The sequence below is a fragment of the Formica exsecta genome, unplaced genomic scaffold (genome assembly GCF_003651465.1).
Source record: "Formica exsecta isolate Colony F162 unplaced genomic scaffold, ASM365146v1 scaffold218, whole genome shotgun sequence".
NCBI classification, from domain to species: Eukaryota; Metazoa; Arthropoda; class Insecta; order Hymenoptera; family Formicidae; genus Formica; species Formica exsecta.
In genome coordinates, this window is record NW_021849477.1 from 1,540,487 (window position 1) to 1,557,746 (window position 17,260).

The 17,260-nt window shown below is 39.2% G+C and overlaps 1 protein-coding gene across 1 annotated transcript in view; it reads left to right on the forward strand.

The window, feature by feature from the left end:
• Window positions 1-17,260, forward strand: part of LOC115235293 (homeobox protein Nkx-6.2-like) — a 33,648-nt gene that overhangs the window by 15,512 nt on the left and 876 nt on the right. Inside the window, exon 3 of the mRNA XM_029806963.1 lies at window positions 3,525-3,736. Within this exon, the coding sequence (XP_029662823.1) occupies window positions 3,525-3,736 (212 nt within the window). The remainder of the gene's footprint in view (window positions 1-3,524; window positions 3,737-17,260) is intronic.

Below are 17,260 nucleotides of genomic sequence, written 5' to 3' on the forward strand. Positions count from 1 at the left end.
TATACATATATCTCTTAAAAATTTATACACTATAAAATATAACAATTATTAAAATGTTACAATCGCACGCGACTTTACTTTTAATATTTCATCTTTTCTTGTTAAAGTCTTCTTATAGGAATACAAATCTGGATTTAAGAGTAACGATTAATTACGAGTGCGCGATTATTCTTCATAAGTTCCCTGACGAATTACGCGATCGCCGATGATACTGATAACGCTTCATCTCGAGAAGCAAGTCTGAAATTATACCGCGAAAGAAATCCCGCGGCGCACCGTATGCGACGCATACAAATTTTGATAAAAAACGCAGACTTATCGGGTTTTGCGGAGGTGGCTGCGGAAATATGCGCGACGGCTTAGTAGGACGAATAGAGGGATATTCAACGGCGAGAAACGTATACCCCCCTTTCTCCCTTCGTCGTCGTCGAAGACCCCGGGGGTTGGAGTGCGGTAAGCAGCTCATTAGAACCCTCCCCGCCGACCGGCCATTATTGCCTCGTTCCGTATTCCGTTACAAATTGCTTTATTAAATTAAAGTCCCACAACCCACACTGTACCGCGTCACGACGACCCTGCTGCGTCGACCCTTCCTTCTATCCACCTCCGAGTCCCTTTTGCCCCCTTGTATATACGCGCCCACATGCCACATCGAACCGTGTGCGACCCCCTCTTGTTTCCGCATAAGTCGTTCCCCCTCTTCGATTGTCTTTCTCGAAAATTTTCTCGGACCTCTTTTTTCCAACCTAATTAAGACTTGGACCGTGCAACCGAATGGCTGAGATTAAAAATGATGAACCGGGCGCACAAATAGGATAAAGTCGTTTAATTTATGAAAGATTTGTACTGCCGATACTAGCGATTAATAATTATTAATTAAAGATTTGAAATTATAAATGCCAAAAATATAATTTTGAACAAACTGGAAAACAAAGAGTAATGTAATCTAAAATATACATAATCATACATATAAAAATATATAAAAATTAAATTATTAATGCTGCTCGAAGAAAAAATACAATATAATTTATATTGTGAGAATGAACCAATGTAAAAAATAGCGCTCGTTTCGCACTCTATCAGTTTATAAGTATAATTATAAGTAATTAAAACTATAAAGTTAAATCTCTGTAAGTTGAATATCTAACAAGAGATATCGATCTTATTAAATATTGATTTAATAATATTTGCAAAGAGTGATTTATGTCAGATAAAATATGAGTAATTGAGAGAAGACATTTCATAGAAAAATTAGTGTTATAATCGCAGGTCCAGTGAAAGAGAGAAATATTAAATGGCTGCGGCAATAATTACCAACGTTATAAGGACCGTAATTAATTCCAGAAACGGCGAATTAATTTCGAACTGCGGTTAAAATGAAATACTTCTTACAGTTATAACACGGAAGCTAATTATGCTCCGGGATATATCGCAGGCATATTTTTCCTATGTAGAACAAATGAAGGTGAGTGTGTATATGGAACAAGTGCATACAATAACGCGCACGTTGCACCTTCCTAAATAAATTTCATTGTGCTGTAAAATTAGCATACTAGTAATATAACAAAATCAGATTTATTAAGAAGATACAATATAACCACTTGCTTCACACGTATATATATATATATACACATGTTCACACACTTGCTCTCACTTATAAAGATAATCTGGAGAAGAGATTGATATTAATGTAACAAAGTAAAATGTGGCACTATTTCTCTATGACTTGTCGCGACAGAAAGTCACAGATGGGACTTACAGTTTCCCCTTTTCATTCTGCGAGTCGGAAAAGAGATCATGGGGGATCCCATAGAATATCTATACGATGGCACACACGATCGGATGCACGCGGTTACCGAAAGCGCAATGAAAATTCGCAGCCGGCTCGTCGTGGATGCGATATCAAAATTCCGCTGTGGATTTTTAAGCGATAGTTGAATTTCAATGCAAGTCGCCGATTTTTATTTTAATGGTCGACACGGTCAGTGCCGTAAGAATTAGCGTTTACTATCAAACGTATATATATATTTTAAATATCACGATTTTTTCTAAAATATCGGTTATATATATATATATCATCTACCGGAAAGTTCTGTCCGTTTTTGGAATAAAACAAAATACAAATTTTTATTACCGTCAATAAACTTTATTAAATAATGTAATTGCCATTATTCGGAGAAGTATTGTCAGCAACTGGATAATTTAAATACAGCAGTCCAAGAAAAGAGGCCGGCGATGTACAATAGGAAGAACATCATACACATGTTCACACACTTGCTCTCACTTATAAAGATAATCTGGAGAAGAGATTGATATTAATGTAACAAAGTAAAATGTGGCACTATTTCTCTATGACTTGTCGCGACAGAAAGTCACAGATGGGACTTACAGTTTCCCCTTTTCATTCTGCGAGTCGGAAAAGAGATCATGGGGGATCCCATAGAATATCTATACGATGGCACACACGATCGGATGCACGCGGTTACCGAAAGCGCAATGAAAATTCGCAGCCGGCTCGTCGTGGATGCGATATCAAAATTCCGCTGTGGATTTTTAAGCGATAGTTGAATTTCAATGCAAGTCGCCGATTTTTATTTTAATGGTCGACACGGTCAGTGCCGTAAGAATTAGCGTTTACTATCAAACGTATATATATATTTTAAATATCACGATTTTTTCTAAAATATCGGTTATATATATATATATCATCTACCGGAAAGTTCTGTCCGTTTTTGGAATAAAACAAAATACAAATTTTTATTACCGTCAATAAACTTTATTAAATAATGTAATTGCCATTATTCGGAATGATTTCTTGCCAGCGTGAGGGCAATTTGCATATCCCATTTTCGAAAAATGTTTTATCTTTTGATGCGAAAAATTGAACCAATGCTTGTTTGATATCTTCTTCATTTTTGAATTTCTCGCCCCTCAAAAAATTTTGTAAGGACAAAAACAAATGATAGTCGGAGGGTGCTAAGTCCGAGGAATATGGTGGATGCGACAGAATTCCCCAGCCTAGTTCTGCAATTTTTTGACGAGTCCCCAAAGCAGCATGTGGCCTAGCATTATCATGATGCAGTATGATGTTCTTCCTATTGAACATCGCCGGCCTCTTTTCTTGGACTGCTGTATTTAAATTATCCAGTTGCTGACAATACTTCTCCGAATAATGGCAATTACATTATTTAATAAAGTTTATTGACGGTAATAAAAATTTGTATTTTGTTTTATTCCAAAAACGGACAGAACTTTCCGGTAGACCTAATATATATATATAAACTTCGAGGAAAAACAGAATAAATTTGTAAGATATGATTGTATCTTTAAAAAGCGCGGATATACTTAATCACATATTTAATCTACTCTCTTGTATGTGTGTATGTGCTCTGCATGCTGGCGTACATTGAAGGATAAGTTAAGCGGCGTCTCTCTCTCTCTCAGCTAAGGCTAATTACTCCATTCGCAGCGAAGCGAAATGGATATATTCAGGAACCACTCATCGGGTGACGCGAATGTTGCAGTGTCGCAACAGCTGGGCTGTCAGCAAGCGATGACGGGCGCGGGCGGCGGCACCGGGGAACACGATGGCGGCAAGAAGAAGCACACGAGGCCTACGTTCAGTGGACAGCAGATCTTCGCTTTGGAGAAGACCTTCGAGCAGACCAAGTACCTGGCCGGCCCAGAGCGCGCCAAATTAGCATACGCCCTCGGAATGTCGGAATCCCAAGTCAAGGTAACATTATACTACGTTTTTCATTCGATAATCTAACGCAAATAATATTTTGATTGATTTGCATAATAATAAGTTTTTATTTAAAAGATACTACGTTCTTCATAAAAAGAGAAGGTAATTTTTAACATTTATCTCCAAAAATTGAGACATCTCTTTAAAAGTTTAGGATTACGTATAAGAAAAAGTTTAATACGGTGCTTTGCGTGATTTACGTTTCAAATATTTCGGCAATTCAAGTTATATCCAAAATTATATCGCTTCGAGAAAAAAAAGAAAGACGAAGAGACATTTGTCTTCGAGTTAGTTGCTGACATGGAGAGATCGATCAAGCCATCGCTTCGGTGCGAAAACGCAAATCCGTGCGCGCCGCGAGTAATCCGCGGCCGAAAAATCTCCCCCGAAAAAAGAAATCCTCCACGATCGCCCGTCGACGGCCCGGGAGGAGAAGAGGGAAAGAACCCACCACGACGACAGCCGCAAAAAGCGACTCGCTCGCGTGGATGCGCGATTTTAAAAAGCGTCCCGCTCGTCGCCCGGCTTACTCCATCAACGCGCCCCGCTCGCGAAGCGGAGAGGGCACGCGGGTGCGAGAAAAAGGGGACGGGAAAGGGAGGGCATCTAACGAGGTAGCCGGTAAAAAAGTTCGAAGGATAAAAGAAGGTGACAAAACAGCCGGAGACGTGTCAAGCTTTGCGGCACCTGCGTCATCCTCGGCGTCGCTCTCTCACGGACGTCGACGGTGCACCCTCCCCCTTTCGCCTCCCTCACCCTGATACCAAAAGGAGAGAGGAGAACGAGGAACATCGGGTGAGACATGGATGAAACTCGGGTGAGGCCGCGGTGACGGTGAACGAAAGGACGGAGAGATTCTCTCTCTCTCTCTCCTCCTTTCGTTCGTGGAAGCTTTTGCACCCCTCTTTCCCCTCCATGGACGCGTCTCTGCGCCCCTTCCCCGCAAGTTCCTCCGCCTGTTCCTCCGCCTGCCACCTTCGGCTTCGAGTTGAAGTCTACCTCTCGCCCTTCGTTCCCCTCTTCCTTCTTCTCTTCCTTCGCCATCTTCGACCCTCCGAAAGAGAGGGACCATTCCAAAATCCTCAACCCCTGCCGCAGAGCAGGATTCTCCCATTCTCTCTCTCTCTTTCTATCTATCTATCCCTCACAGACTCCGGGCGTCGATGTAGCGCTGTCATTGGCTCGTTCTACGCCGCCATATTTACATTTTTATTGAAAGCTACAAGTCTGTGTCGGTGAGTGATGGCGAAGGGGAAGCGAGAGTGCGAGCATGGCGCCCCCTGAAGCCCACGGGGTGAGAGAGGGGAGGAAGTGGATGAGGGACGCGATACGGAGGGCGGACGAGGAGGGGTTGCGCGGAACGTGGGCGCGGCGGGGGAGACGCGTCGCGGGGATGAGGAGGGTTAGCATTCAATTACCTCGGATTTCCTCGGGAAGAGGCGATTCACCTTCACGTATATGCCATCTTCGAGGGCGAGATTGCCCCCGGATCCCGGTGTGCCGGCGCGTTTTTCGAAATATTACGACAATATATACCCGCGTACTCTTTTGCGTGACCGGCCGATTCGGGGCGGGGAAAAAAGGTGGTAAAAGGGTGGGTTTGTTTATATCAGCACCCCCAATGAATTCTCCGTTATCTCGCGATATGCGATTTGCTTTAAAGTTTCCCGAAGGGTGAGCATGGTGATCGTGAAGTTACTCACAGTAACTTACACGTATCTATGTGATAGAGAGAAAAAAAATTATGATATCGACTGAAAGCTGCCACTTTGTATAGTAATTCCATGATTATGCAAAAAATCACAATCCAAAAAATATATCCTTCTGAAATAAATATTGTCTATCACTAAAATTAAATTCCTAGAAATATAAAAATTTGCGGAAAAAATCTCGTTAAAAAAAGAAAAAGCTTATAAAAAAATATGTTTCAAGTAATCCCGTAACTGATTTGTAGTCAAGGAAATTGTATAATTGTAACGATATGTATAATGCAGCATGCGGACCGATGTTTTATTTGCGAGTGATATATTGTAATTGAATACACGAGAGGATGTACAGAACGACGCGGTCGATGCGAGCGGAATAACAACGATAGATCGATACCGTTCCCTCGCGGTTTCGGGTAATACCGGATCATTACATACTGGACCTATCACTTTTTTCAATATTGGAAAGGGATTTGCGCGTGGTACGAAGGGATTTGGCAGCGCTGCCAGATGAAGATTTATATCGGCCCGTCATATATTTCACAATTCCAGATTTATAACTTTTTCATTATCGAAACGTATATCTTATCGATGCTCGCGCGCGCGTAGGCTTCTTTCTCTTTTTTTTTTTCGCCTAATAGCGCGACGGATTTCGGTAGCTGTAATCTCCGGAATACATTTTGCCGATGGTACTCGGTACGGGGTTATATCCGTCAGGCTGTACAAATTGCCCGCACGTTAATATATTCGATCAACCGAACGTCGCTGCTCGAATGTGACTCCTATATCCTTCATGGGAAGGAAGAGCTTCTCTCTATAATGCGCACGGTTGGTTCGCATAAATTCTCGCAATGAGATATTTTCCGGCAATATATACGCGTAATCTAAGCTAATATAAATGATACAAATGTATCATACGTAGTACTTTGTATGCAACAAAGTTGCATACAACGTACGCATATGAAACTTTTTTTATTTGTTTGTATACATAATAATAAATTTAAGATTAGTCATCTACAGATAATTATTCTATTATGACTTTGTATTGTGTATAAATTTTTAAAACATAAATTATATATCTCTTAGTTAATAAATCAGTGAAAGCAATTTTTGACAAAATAATTTAGTTTCTCGAAATATATTTAATTTTTTCTAAATTAAAATTTTGATCGTGTCGCGCGCGTTATTTCTAAAAAAATTAAAGTATTATTACACACACACAATATAATCCTGCATCAAAGCGTATATGTATCTGTAACACATAAGTTGTTTATATAAATTTTCCTAAATAAATCTTTTAGATTCGTCACGCGTTTCATAATAATTATACATGAGAGAAACAAATCCGGCTATCATTAGCTGCTGCCATGATACCAAACTTTGTCGTCGACGAAATTGGCAATGATATAGCATGATTTAATCAGAGACCACGTAAACCTTCAGTTAAGGCAAGTCAAGTGCAATGCGATGCGACGAGACGAGACGAAGAGCTCTTAGTATGAATGACCCTCTCGGCTCGTGTGTGTGTGTCCCCCTATTAGAATCTAATACGGCAAAGTGAACGCGGAGCATTTGCGAGTTAAAGACCGTAACGCCCCTGTTTCGCACAGGCGCTCTATCTTACATCTCTCTCTTATATCGCAGCGTATATCGCGACGAGGAGAATGAGAGATAGATGGTGGGCTCCGAGGGTGGTAAAGAGCGCGAGAGCGGATGATATCTTGAGGCTTTTCGTTAAAAGAGAAAGAAAGAGATAGAGAACGGAAAACGAAGCGAGTTAAACAGGGTTGTGTGTAGCGATGGCATCGACCGTGAATCAATGGGATTAGATACTTTCTTGTACAGATGATGCCGAGGGTGTGGCAGTCGCGATTCATTGCTGTGACAGAAAGTCAGCGACTGTAGTGGCTATTCTGCGCAGCCTCTTTCTTTATCGAAGCGATTTACGGTGAATGGAAATGTTTAGAGGAGGTTATACTATAATATTGCTGAGCTAGTTAATCCGTTATCTCTCTGAATTGTTCACGGGTCCTATCCGCTATTACAAATTATGTTACAGATTTGAATAAATTCGCAAAGAATCTGCTTTTAAAATAGTGTCTGGTTTTACGCCATTAAATATATTCCGCATATTTATGAATGATTTAAATGAATGAAACGTAATACTATGACCTAATTCAGAATAGAAATCTATACATTAGAAGAAGAAATATTGAAATAAATCATAAAAAATATCTTACAAATATGTATATATTATACATTTTTTTTCTATTTTTATAAAAATAATGTATATGTGTGAATATTTTTTATAAATATTTAAAGATTATTAAAATAAAAAAAAAAAGATTATAGAAAATGATCTGCTTCTAAAAATTATCTGTAATTATTACATAATTATTCGAAATGATCATTCATTTAATAATCGTCATTAAAAAAGTAACAATCAATCTTATCATTGGAGAACATTCATATCGTCACATTTACCGTTTGCCCCTACGTCTAATCAATTTCCCCCTCTCGTCGCTACTTTTAAGCAAAACATCGTACACCATTTCGAGTTAATTGAAAACAGCAGCATCCCCAACACATTAAACACGATATCAAACTACATATCGCAAATGGGCCCTGCGCTATGACGAGGACTGCGCCTCTTCCAAAAAGGGACGAACGCTGGATAGGATCACCAGCACATGTAGAAATGCAATGGTCTTACAACGTGCATTACGTATCCCTATTTATCCCTCGTGACGGTAGTAGTAGTGGCTGATGGCAAAGTGGCGCGGTGGTTCCCCATCCAAACAGAACGCGCGGCGGCTACCGGAGGGGACCGGCGAGGCTCGGGGCGGGTGGATCGGTGGGCCGAGTTGTTTACGGCGGAGTAATCTGCTCGTCGACGGATACCAATATCGATGACGTCAATTAGTACGAGGCGGAAGGCCTCTCTCTCTCTCTCTCTCTCTCTTCCTCCCCGCATCTCCTCCGCCTCCGCCATGTATCATCATGGCGGTGTATGTACGCCGAGCGGTGCGCGGCGTGGCGTGATAAATCACGGCAGCAGGCGGCGTTCCCTTCATTCAACTCCCGCTACCATCAGTGTGCCGCACCGCACCGCACCGCACCGCACCGCACCGCATCGCATCGCACCGCACCGCACCACATTTCGCGTACCCTCGAAATTGGCCCACATGTACTTGACTCCATAATGCCCGCGATTCCACCGACTCGGCCTCGACTTTCTCTCCTCTTTCTCTCTCCTTCTCGAAAGAACCGACTTTATTTTTCGACCAAACCTGCCAACCACCTTCCTCAGTGGCTGCTGTTGCTCAGATCTCTCTTTCTCTATTCATCTTGCATCTCACCTTACTTCATCTATCTCCCTCCCCTTGCTCTCGCTCTCGTTCTCTTCCTTCCGCTCGACCCTGCCCAGCGGAACGATCTCGTCGTGATCGCCGGCTCGGAATTATATCGGGGTGTATACACGGGCGCCCGAGGCGCCATTATGTTTTATGGGCCGCGTAATTGTATGGGCCGACCTCGGGAAATTATTAAGAGCCTTTTTCTGGGGGTCCAATATTTCGATACCGATGCAAGGAAAGTGAATATCTCGCTCGCGAGCGCAAAGTTCGGTTACGTTCGCTCGATTATTACAATTATTAAAGCGAGAAATCTCGATGATCCAAATGATTTGATAAACCGAACGCACGTCACTGTTGCGTCCCGATGATGCACGCGGTAATTGCTTTCCGATGACACTGTATCGTTTGCATCCGAAGGGCGCAATAGAAGCTATTATACGAAATGCACTCTATGCTTAGATACTTTCATGTTTGCTGCTTTTCGAAATAATGCAGTGGTAACAATGTATCGTCCGTCATAAAAATACGAAATACCGGAAATGTAGGTTTTATTCCAATATAAAACCGATTGAATTAATTTATAAGAGGCAATAGATATAAAAGTATAAAAATATCTAAAAATAATTTCCGATTATAATTTTTTTAAATTAATATCAGATAAATCACGCGATAGCAAGCAATAATAAGACTTTACAATAAATTTAAAAATATCGCACAGACATATATTTATATCTGCATTTCAATATGTATTTTATAATTTTATGCGCAGATGCATAATTTATTATGTACCTCTTTATATTTTTAAAGGGAAATTATTATACATAAGAAACGCATATATGAAGTGTCTATATACTATATCACTATAAGATCGTTTCGCTGTATTCAGATTAACGGATGTTCATCATCGAGTCAGTTGACTGCCCGTGTTCAAACGTCTAAAGATATTCTACATAATGCGTTTCTTGTCGAAATTAGCAACGCTATGCGTCGACATATATCGCTCCTTCACATACATGTGTGTCACGTGTCATATATACGTTTCCAGAAATTCGGATTAGAGTTGCATTCTGCATTTGCAAAAAACTAATTCGAAGTCAGTCAAGATTAACTATTGCAAAAACTCTGTTATTTCTTGAAACACTTTTATATTTTATTAATAAACATGTGAATGTAATAGATATTCTATTTATAATTCATCGAGATTCAAGAAACACAAATCTTATGACGTAGCCATGTTCGATATGAATGGAAGTTTTACTCCTAAATCATCGAAGAGAATCCCCCGATCAGACTTGATCAATGTATCAGTATCATCATACATATATATTAATATTCCCCCGTTATATCTCTTTACACGATAACAGTGGCGGAGGATTATTAGGTTCCTCTTGAATTGCTGCAATTTTTCCCCTTGTAGCGGATGCCAAGCAATTTTTCGAGGATTTTATAAGAAGGACCGAGCAAGCGTTTACAACCGCGAACAGACGATGACAATAAATTTTCGAATCGCATTTACATCATCTTCGCGGATTGGTGATGAGAAGCGCTGAATACTTATAGCTCAGAGAAGATTTTCAACGAAGCGAATCATAGCGACGATTTCGGGTGATGAAATATGAATACTCTGTATCATTTTCAAGCTCGTGAAACAACTTTACAAATGTAGGAAACAGACAAAGAGAATTATGTGTGAATGACATATTTAAATAATATGTTGCAAAACAAAAATGATACAATTTTTTTTTCTCGTTGAACATATATTTTTTAAAGCAGAAAAATTTTGTTAATATCTATCATAACGTGTAAATTAAATGTTAATAAACAATGATAATAAAATGACAATAAGATGTTGGTCAATTTTTTTTATATTTGAACCGACAAAGTTTTTAACCAACAGATATTTCAAACGCGAAGACACGCCACGTGGAAATTAAATAGGGAGCATTTTAATAAACGCAGGAGCATCTCGATGGGGATGATAACATAAAAGAGAGAAACAATTCTTTGCCCTATTAAGACGTACGGCGAGCGGGAGAGTATATCTCGAAGAATTAAGAGCAGCTGCTCTAACGAGAAAATTCTTTCGCGGAAATCCTTTACAAATTAATTATAAATATATTTCTTCAAACTGCAAAGAGTTTGTTCGATACGTTTGTTAAAAAGATAATAATATCGCGATGTGCTTATTTCATTTCAAAACGCTATTAGATCTCATAACGTACTCCATAACAACCTTACGAATATCAAGATCGAATCGCCTCGACGAGAGTTTTCTGAGAGCGAAAGATTCCACCAATGTCCTCTGCCGAGTAAAAAAGAGAGAGAAAGAGAGTCGTAAAATTTCGTCGGGATCGCGACGGCCGCCGTGAAATTTGATTCCGAAATAAAAATAGAATATTGGGGATAACGCGAATCGGTGAAGCCATTTGATCTCCGAGCGGGGCCAAATGGGTGGTCGGGGGTTGCGGGGGTGTCGCGGGAGGAAAGGGGGAAGGAGAGAGAGAGAGAGAGAGAGAGGAACGACAGGGAGAGGAAACATATCGATATGGGGAGGCGCTACGGCAACGGAATACAGAGGAGCGCATTATCGCCGGCAAGCCAACTACCCTCCGTCGTCCTCGGAACATCCTCGCCCTCCCTCCCTCTCTTCCCGGTCATACTCGCGAAGAGATCGCATTACTTATTACTCGAAGAAACATTCTGCTACCAGCACTCTGTAATATTGCAAACCGTGGATTACTCCGAAGCGATTGACGACGCGAAATCGCGGCCGCGATTCGCGATTCGCGACACCCATGTGGTTCAAATCACTCGAGGGGTGCGTGCGACGAGAGAATCGTTTCCAATCCTCTAGAATGCATGAATATATATCATATTTATGCAATCTTAATATATTCTTAGTAGAACTAAATTGTACCCGGAGAAATGAACGAAAACCACATGCGCGCAATAAATACATTTTTAAATTTATTATTTAAATATTAGAACATATGTAGATATATCAAGTATATTTCCAGTAATGCTAAAAAATGTAAACTATAAAGACATTATGAGAGAAGAATTACAGAGAAAATAATATTATAATAAATTGTTAATATTATATATTTTAGTTAATATTAATAAAATAATGCAAAATAAAATGTTATAAGTAAAGATAAAAAAAGCATAGTTCTTTGTTCGATCGTAAGTAATCTCGCAATTATCGTCTGGGGATGTAAAATGTTAATTATTCACTTGCACTTTTGACAAATTGACAGAAACGTGCGCTTACCATCATCGACCTGCTTTACGACAAAGCTAATGTAACATGTGACACAAATATCGAGCTTGCGGCGGTTAACACTCTCGGTTTGATGGCATTTAGGAGTTCTCGTTACTCCACCCCGGTCGGTGGGTTACAAATAGGCTGTCGCGTCACGCCATATGGCGTAAATGCAAATTTTATACTAAAAGAAGCCCGAGCAGTCAATGCGTTAAAGGGCATCGGTCGAGGCTCAATAGTTTTGTTTGCATCACACAGATATGTATCTCGCTATACTATCATACCGCGTGCATCAACATGACAAAAGGCAAAACTCAAGTTTTTCCATCGCGGTCACAATGCCATTGTAAAAAAAAAGATATTAAAACTTTTGTCCTTCGTTATTTTATGAGATATTTAGTTAGTTTAGTAGACAATATTAATATATGTCGCGTATTTTATGTGCGTGAAAAACAATATCTCTTGCTAAAATGAAGTCTTAATTGTGATTTGTGATCTGATTAACAAGTTTGTCAATACAAAAAATACCAAGACTATAGCGTATTAATTTTCTTTGAATATTATTTTTTTTTTTTGCAGATATATTTAATTTTTCACAGTAACATGATTATATCGAATAATAAAACACATTGATTTCCTCCGTTATATAAGATAAAAAATATCATATTTCATATATTAAAATTATCAAAATCTAAAATAAAGATCGCGTACGCGCGAAAGATATGTGAGAGAAAGAGTTATAAGGATAAAATTCAGTTAGACGTGTCTGGGGCTAGTAATGCTTAACGATGCGTGCGGAGTCATGTGTGACATTTACTCGAAAGTTTTCCACGTCATTGGTCGGTTCGCTTATTATTCAAAAGAGCCGTCGATAAATTTTTAAGCTCCGATGCACATTTTTTACGCGCCGGACGCGAATATGAATTTTAGAAAAAGATACGGGAGTAACGTTCCCTCGTCGACACGACGACGGCAGTGATGTTGGTTGATCTTGCATATCTCTGGATGACATGATCGATCGCACATTAATCGTATAAAATAAAGGATTTATGGTTTTCTCGAGTTTATAAGTTGAAGAAATTTCACATAAAAATTATAATTAACATAAAATATTTTCAAACTGACCATTTTAAATTTAATAATCAGCACAATTATGTGAGATATAATATAATTATTGAAAGAATTAAATAAAAGTTAAAAAGATTAATGCATTTATATTTGTATTATTAAGTGCTTTGTACGTGGAACGAGTAATAGTAATAGCTATTAGATAAGCATGCCAAGCCATTAATAATGCATATTTTTATTTTAAATGTAGAAAACAGAAAATATATCATTCTCTTTTCCTTTTGCTCTCTTGAATTTTACCTGCTAAGATGCATTTCTCTTGTTCCTTCCGCGAGCGCACTCGTCGTTCTTTTAATACCGTAATTCAATCGATCGGAAGTTTTCCCGTATTTCTGGCAACGCTTCCGTTTAATTGACTTTTTGGCAATCAGCGAGAATCCTCGAGAACGCGAAAGTGCTCCATTTAAGCGCGATTCACTTCCCACAAAAAATCATCAAATTTTCATTTATTAACGTCGTTTTGTTTCTGATAATCTACTCAATTATAATTCATTAACTTTAATAACACTTTGATATGTAATTTAATAATAATTCATTGCAAATTATTTCTCGATACTTTCCGCGATCGCGTTGACAATAGCAATTTGACAGAGCGTCTCGCATGTATTACCTTTCTGCTCGAGTGACGCCGCACGTATGATAACAGTGCCGAGACACGTAAACATTAGCGCGCTATTGTATATCCCACCTCTCACCAAGGCCGAATACCATGTTATTGACAATTCGGTCCCAAAACATTTTATATATATAATATTAACAACAACTTGTTTCATATATAATCTGATACTTCTAAATACAAATAAAATTAAATTTGTTAAATGATTACTTATTACTTTTTCGTTTAGAGTCTTATTTGCTTAATACAATTCGTATTCCATAAGTAACGACGAAAGACACATATCTAATGTAATCTTTTCTTCCCGTCGAAAGCAGAAATAAAAACTGATTAGGACTATCAGAATGACGCTGATGACATCTCGCAATGAATATACACGAATGTGGAGCAAGAGAGAAGGAACAATTTGCAACTGTGATCCACAGTTTTCTTTCCTTTCCACGCATTTACATCGAAATCCGTTCCTACGCTTACACAGTTCTTCCATCTCTATCTCTCTCTTTTTATCTCCCTCTCGCTTCTAACTCACTCCTCTTTCGTTTCCCTTTCCATAGAATGCCCCAATCTGTCGCTCATTTCAAAGTTCCTCTTTCTCTCTATGTTTTCCCCAATTTTCACCTACATCTACGTTTTGCATTATCTTACAATTTTTGCTTCTTTTCCGATCTGATTTCTTGGAGCGTCTGTTTTAGACGTTCTGTTTTTTTCTGCTACACTTTATTCTCCCGTCTTTACTTATCGCTTATCTTTATTATTTTTCTATTTTCATTATGAAGCTAATTTCGAAATCGACGTATGAGAGTTATGTTAAAACTAAACATCTAAAGAAAATTTTTACTAATGTGATAATTATACTTAAAGAAAAACATTTTTAATTGCTAGAGAAAATATCGATATAAAATATAAACTGTCTCTAATAAAATAATTCTAATGAGGTTGTTATAACATCAAAAATATCCAAAAAACGTCTCTTTCTTTACATCGCCAAAAAAATATTTAAAAAAATTGTTTGAATTATTTCACACTATGCAATTAAAATAAATAATAAAAATAAAATAGATTATAAAAATGGTAAAATTGCTTAGAGAATTGGATCAAAATTATACACGGTACATTGTCCATGCGTTAATTACACAGTTAATTTACCACTTATCTAAACTATCTAGTTTCGTGGTGACTTCATCATAGAATTTCGACTCGAACGAGAACTTGGCCGCGCGAATTTTGTCGCTCCACGAGGGCGAAAAGTGAGTCACACGGCCGTAATCTTTCGCATAATAAATTGTCCCGGCGGCGATATCAACGGCGAGATCAGATGCTATCGGTATTATCTGTTATAGACGGGGGAGAGGAGACATGGAGAGATGAGGTGGAGGGTAGGTGGATGACCGCGGAAATCAGTGCCGCTCTCTGCGGGCCCGCCCTAAGAGCTTTACGCGAGTTACAAATGCGGTTTTGTATCTAGCTCGCGGGACAATGTAATGGGCTTAGATAATCCTGATTTAATAAATCGAACAGTTGTGAGACGACGCGCAGCGTCGTCGACGAGGGAACAAGAGGGAGGGCGGAAGAAAGGGGAAAACGACGACCACCGGTTTTTCCCCCGCCCCCGTTTCGCAATGTGCGCGTGACTAATGCGTTCAAAAATAAGATGGATGAATCCCGACCAAGACTTCCTTTGCATTTACATTTTCGCACTGTATCAGTCGTGACAATTTAAAGAATAACGATCGGAAAGGCTTTGCGGTTGCATCCCCAAATCGGTTTTTTATCGTTTCGTCGAGAAAGGGCGAATCGCCGACTTTTATTTTTTCGACGCTAAATAGCCCAGAAACCTTTATACCTATGTTATGCAACGCGGCTAATGTAAATTTTTAAACGATAAAATAAATAAAGAAAATAGAAATGTTAGAGTATTCTCAACATTATGCAGCAATTGCTATTTTATTAAAATATATGTTTCTGATAAAAATAAAATGTTTTATAAAATATTAGATGTATTTTGATAGAAATAAAACAAAATATAAGCTGGCTATAAATTTTTCAATTCTTTTATAAATATCGAGTAATCTTGATGAAATGTATATTTCATCGAGCAATTCATGTAGTTAAAAAAAAAAAATAACATAATAGTATTCTTTATTTACAGCATTCGCGTTTCTGGAAAAGTGAGATGTCGCATTTGAATTTAGGAAGAGTGTAACTATAAAAATGCTTTATCGTCTTTAAAGTTTGTTTAGAGCAAAGTAAACCAGGGTCGATACTAATAGAGGGAAACTAGGTCGGTTCACGCGCGCACGCGATCCCGAGGGAGAGTTCGGTAAACTTAGCATCAATTTTGATTGTCCTCAGTTTCTCCGATCCATTGAACGATATCTCAGAAATTACGAATCGCCGTGGACGGAAGAAGTTTGTTTATCGCGATTGCGTGTAACCGATCCACATCCGAGCATCTATTTCTTCCCTTTGAAATATTTATACATTTCGAAGAATACAAAACTTTATCAATAATATCATAAATGGATGCATTATTAACATGGTATCTCAAAAACACATTTTCTTTTTCCAATAATAATTGAGATATCTACTTATCGATGATATCTCTATAATGTCATACCTCGAAAAGAAAAACGCTATGTTTCAAAAAATGTAGGAAAACTTATTAAATCGGAAAAGATTTTTTTAAATATGCAATTATGATTTATCCATTTAGTTTGGATAAAACAATCGAGTAATCTTTTGTTTATCAAGCGACTAAATTTAGCGCCGCCTAATCTTTTTCTCTCGTCTCCTGTCTTCTTCTACCCTTTATCTCTTTCTTTTATGCTCTCTCTCTCTCTCTCTCTTTCTTCATGAAGACCGAGCATGAAATACAAATTGGACTTTCGTTGCCGGGCCGAACTGCTTTTTTACGTCCGACGCTTGCCTGCAGTCAATCCCTGCAGATTGTCCATTCGCCTGCCTCTCCGTTATCTTAATTCCTCGAGTATTTTAATTTTCATCCGAACAGCCATTAACTTTTACGGCCGGCCGTTTACTTTTTAATTCGTTTACCGCTTCGCGCCCGCGCTCGCTCACCGAGACGCTTATATCTTTAATTTAAGCTCTCGACTTGGCGGCCATTGAACAAGCCTGCGGATTGGGGTTGGATACGGAAAAGCGGCGGTGGCGGCGGCAACGGGGGTGACTAGAGGAGGGAGGACGAAGAGCAGGAAGAGAAGGAGGAGGAGGAGTTTAGCGGGGCCACATGGGCTGGCATGGATCGGGGGTGGTTTGTGGGTGCAATCGCGCTACGGTGAAGCTCCCCCGTGCTCCCCTGACACCCGTTACGTTAATTAAATACATTGTTGTGGGGACACAGACTCCTACTGTGTATCTCGAGCTTTATAGGTGCGGAGGGGCACCTTAAGTTAACGCCGTTTCCAAGCCCCCCCCCCCCCCCCC